The 4,499-nt window shown below is 27.3% G+C and overlaps 1 protein-coding gene across 9 annotated transcripts in view; it reads right to left on the bottom strand.

Moving 5' to 3' along the window:
• Positions 1 to 239: 239 nt before the first annotated feature.
• LOC102679727 (unconventional myosin-XVIIIa) overlaps positions 240 to 4,499 on the bottom strand; it is a 59,677-nt gene continuing 55,417 nt past the window's right edge. For all 9 annotated transcript variants that reach the window (XM_006610188.2, XM_006610189.2, XM_031515460.1 and 6 more), the window contains 6 exons: positions 4,249 to 4,372; positions 3,496 to 3,950; positions 2,977 to 3,289; positions 2,571 to 2,834; positions 2,038 to 2,375; positions 240 to 1,147 (listed from right to left, as the gene is read on the bottom strand). In XM_006610188.2, the coding sequence (XP_006610251.1) occupies positions 1,141 to 1,147; positions 2,038 to 2,375; positions 2,571 to 2,834; positions 2,977 to 3,289; positions 3,496 to 3,950; positions 4,249 to 4,372 (1,501 nt within the window). In that variant the 3' untranslated portion in view covers positions 240 to 1,140. The remainder of the gene's footprint in view (positions 1,148 to 2,037; positions 2,376 to 2,570; positions 2,835 to 2,976; positions 3,290 to 3,495; positions 3,951 to 4,248; positions 4,373 to 4,499) is intronic.

Raw genomic sequence — 4,499 nt, 5'->3', positions numbered from 1 at the left:
TGACATCTATTTTGAATTTGTTAATATTTTTAATTTAAATATTTTATTTGTAAAATATAATATATTCTGAATTTAATATAAAATCTTGTACGAATATGTACAATTAAAAATTACTAACAATTATTTTTAAAATCATATTTATTGAAATATAATGTTTATTTCACATTTTCCATTATTAAATATATTTTAATACAATAAGAGGATTTGGAAAAAGGAAAAGAAAAAATAAAATACACAAATTAATTAAATAAGATATTTGCATTTTACAAAGCAATAAGTTACATATGTAAGAAACCAAAAAATTGAGTCGCAGCTCGCGTTTTATAATACAAACTGTATAGCCAAGATTATTGGCTACGTATAGCGAAATGTTAAAAAAGCGTGAAATGCTTTTCATTTCTGAGGAAGTAAGGCTTTGATATTTTATTTTTTATGGTATGTTGCACATTTGAACTTTGGGCTGTTGAAAAGGTAACCATTTTATTAATTGTGCAAATAGACGTGTTTTCACGTGTCGAAGTTTGTCTTTTCCTTTGGAAGACTGGAACAACAATGTAGTCCGTCGATAAAAACTACTGTCGGATTAAATAGCACCAAAAACGCGCAATAAAAAGCGGAATACAAATAGCCACGACATCAACACGTTTCTTGGGATTTGAAATTAGCACCACCTATAAACTTGTCATCTTTTCGATTATATTGATAAAAAAGTCACGAGTAAAAGTATGTAAGTGTAATCGTACAAATTGATAAATTTATTCATTATTTTTCAGTTTTTGTTTATGATTTTACTCTATTATGATAGACCTTTATATATAGAGTTAATAATTTGATTTTTAGCTTTTAAATTTGATTCGCCGTCGTTAAATTTAAATGCAACCGACAGTGGTGTGGATGATTGATAGAAACAAACTAAGTCTAGCGATTCTGAATTAATGTCTCTCCTATCTTTCTTCTTTTGATATCGTCTTTGTTGTTTATTTTTATTATTTTGTTGTTCTCTTTCAGCCTTATAAATCAACAAGTATCCATCGATGATTCGACGAATGACAATTCATCAGCAATATTTTCAGTTATACGTTGAACAGTTGATTCCTTATCTTTTTTTTCGTCGGATTCAAGATCCGACAACTGTTCGCATCAATCACTAGAAAAAAAATAATGATAGTTATAAATAAATAGTCATGTACAAATATTAAAGCATTAGTTTTTTCGTAATACAATAAAAATATATAATATCGTTATATTGTTAAATGACAATAATACAATTTTATTACTTTGCCCAAAACTTTTTTTAATTAAAAAAATTCTTTTTATTAATTGAATCATATGTATTTTAATATTTGTTTTAAAATTTTATTTATTTAATTCTTTACAATTAATTATTCAATTCAAATTTAATTCATATTACATTAGATTAAAATTTCTTTTATGATATTTATGAAGAAAATATAAGAAAAGGAAAATGAAAATATCAAATTATTAAATTTTTAATTATTAAATTTATTTTGTATGATAATATATTATTTATTGTAATAAATATTTTTTTATATAAGTTTGATCATATATTTCATAAAATTAATATTGCAAATTAATTCTAAATTTAAATAAAAAAAAATTATATTATTTGATATATTATTTATTAAGATTTTTTAATAGAATGTACTTATTTTAATCACTAAATTGTAGATTTTTAAAAACATATAAATTAAATTATATGTAATAAAATGCAGTACATATATGTATCATGTGTGCAAGACATACATGCTGAGATTTTTTAAATAATAATGAAATAGGAAATATATGTGAGTATATAAAAAATTATAAATAACATATTAAATATACAAAATATATTAAAATATGTGTAAAATGTAAAAAAAACTAATATGAACAGAAGTATTTCATATTTTTATTATATATATTTTACATATTCCTATGAATATTTTTGCATATTACACATAATTTATTATCATGCAACATAATAACATACCCATCAATCATTCCATTACTTAATTAAACAATTAATACAATAGATACCTATCACTATTTTCCGTTGTTCCTTCCTCGCTGCAATCCAAATCAAGTTCACCTTGAATAGCGCTTTGCAGATCATCGATTCTTTGAAGCGCCAATCTAAGATCGTCTCTGGCGACTTTAGTTTCTGCTTCAGCAGCCTCAAGAGATTTTTCCAATTCGCGACGAGCACGGGTAGATTCTTGTTCACGCGCTAGAGCTGAACTGGCCTCTTCTCTTGCTTCCCGTAATGATCTTTGCAATCTTCTGGAAGTATCTTGAGCACTCTGTTCTTTTGTACGAAGTAATGCACACTCAGTTTGTAATTTTTCCACACTTTCTTTCAATCTCGCTATTTGAGTCTATAACAAAACAATATTAAAAACTTATTAAAAAAATACTTAAATATATACAACCAGATCTAAATTTTTTTTATAATTTTTTTAAACATTTTTTAACATTCATATTTTCTAATATTTAATTCTATTTATTTGAACAAATACATAATCCATAAATTACATCAAATCTTTAATTCAAACAAATAAAAATTAACTTACTTCTAAACGTGCTCTCGTGGTTTGTTCCAATTCTAGCTTACTTTCGAGTTCCTTGGCACGGAACTCGAGTCGCCGTGTAGCAAGACTATTGGCAGTTGGATCACCCAATTGTTCAACGGATTCGAGTCGTTGTGTCAACTCTGATAATTGATCCTTCAACGCAGACTTTTCTGCCTCTAATGCAGCAATCTGTACTTGTGCTTCTTGCAATTGACCCTGTTCTGCCGATACTTGCTGCACTGCTGCCCGATATTTTTTTAAAACCTTTAAGATTGTGATATTTATTATTATTTATTATACATGTTATCATATATTTTATCTTAATGATCCAAGACATTTGTATATTATATTAATAATATACAAATATAAACATAATATTAAATACAATATAAAATAAAAAACATACTTCAGCTAACTCTTCTTCGTTTTCTTCCAATTGTGATAATAACTCAGTTCGTTCACGACTAGCTATATTTGCCCGTTCTTCCGCTTCGGAGCGTTGTCGTTGAGCTTCTTCTAGCGAAGCTTGTGTCTCATTTAGTTCTTGTTCTAATGCTTGTTTCGCTTTGACAGCAGCTGCTCTAGCACATTCTGCATCCTCCAATTGATTTTTCAATTGTCGTAGAGCTGCCTTACCAGTTGAATCGCCTTTTGATCTCTCCAGCATCGTTTGAGCATCTCTTAGCAAAGCTTTGGTTCTTTTCAAGTCTCTCTTCAATCTGTAAATGAATCAAACGTATTAATTATGAATTGCATTATTATTAAAAATGATATATTGGAAACTTAAAAAAATTTTTTTAAATATTCTTCTAGGAAAGAACAAAAATTGCTTTAATGATGAATCTTTCAATTCAGAATAATTGATTTTAATTGATTTTTATTCTATATAAAAAAAAAATATAATACAATGTTACATATAATATACCTATGCATAGTTTCAGCTTCTGCGGCACGTTCAGCACGATCCTGTTCCTCAATAGCTACCAAACGACGTTCCAGCTCGTGTTTTTCTCGAAGTAATATCGTTCTCTCCTCATGTTCGTTTTCCAGCTGTGATTCCAGAGCTTTCACTTTTTTCAACGCGTTACCACGCACATCTTCCAGTTCCTCGTCCCTTTGTTGCATCTCTTTGCGTATTTCTTTACGCTGTTGCTCGATACTCATCTCTAGCCTCAGTTTCGCTTGCTCAAGAAGCTGCACTTGGCCAGCGAGATCATCCAACTCTTCTTCTTGATCCTTTACTCTTTTCTCCAATTCATGCTTCGCTTTTTTCAATTGTGCTACTTCCTCTTCTGTTTTCCCGCCAAATGTTAATTCTTCAAGTTCCTGACTTAATGTCCGTAATCTTTCTTCCTTTAATTCGATTTCTAATTTTGCATCCTATTTATAAAAGTGAATAAGAATAGTAATAAATGAGAAATTAAAGTACGTTTCATATAGTATTAGATTAATTGTCGATATCTCGTTATATCTTTTACGATCAAATTTGTAAAATGTGAAAATTTTTAAATATTATTTATATAAATGTTTATTATAAATGAACTACAATTTTTTTATGAATATTAATATTTTTACATATTTATCAAATTGTAAAACAAAAATTCTATTGAAATGATTATTTCTATAGAAATAAATATATCCAAATGAATATTTCAATTTAGATTTTTACTTTACTTACGCTAAGATTTTGCTCTATGGTAAATTTCTCTGCAATCGCAATTTCTTTTTCTCTGGCTAATCTTTCACGTTGTGCTTTTTCTTGTCGTAGATCGTTCATTAAATTTTGAGTTTCCGAATCGAACCTAAATGAATAAGCATTTCAAATTTAAAAAATAAAAAGAAAGTTAAAAAAAATGATAAAAAAAAAAGAAAAAAATATTTTCATAACATATATTTGATTTATCGAATACAATAATTGAACGAGTTTTT

This window comes from Apis dorsata, unplaced genomic scaffold, assembly GCF_000469605.1.
Source record: "Apis dorsata unplaced genomic scaffold, Apis dorsata 1.3 scaffold_70, whole genome shotgun sequence".
Taxonomy (NCBI): Eukaryota; Metazoa; Arthropoda; class Insecta; order Hymenoptera; family Apidae; genus Apis; species Apis dorsata.
The sequence above is the reverse complement of the archived record's forward strand: the minus strand, read 5'-3'. Positions and strand labels throughout refer to the sequence as shown.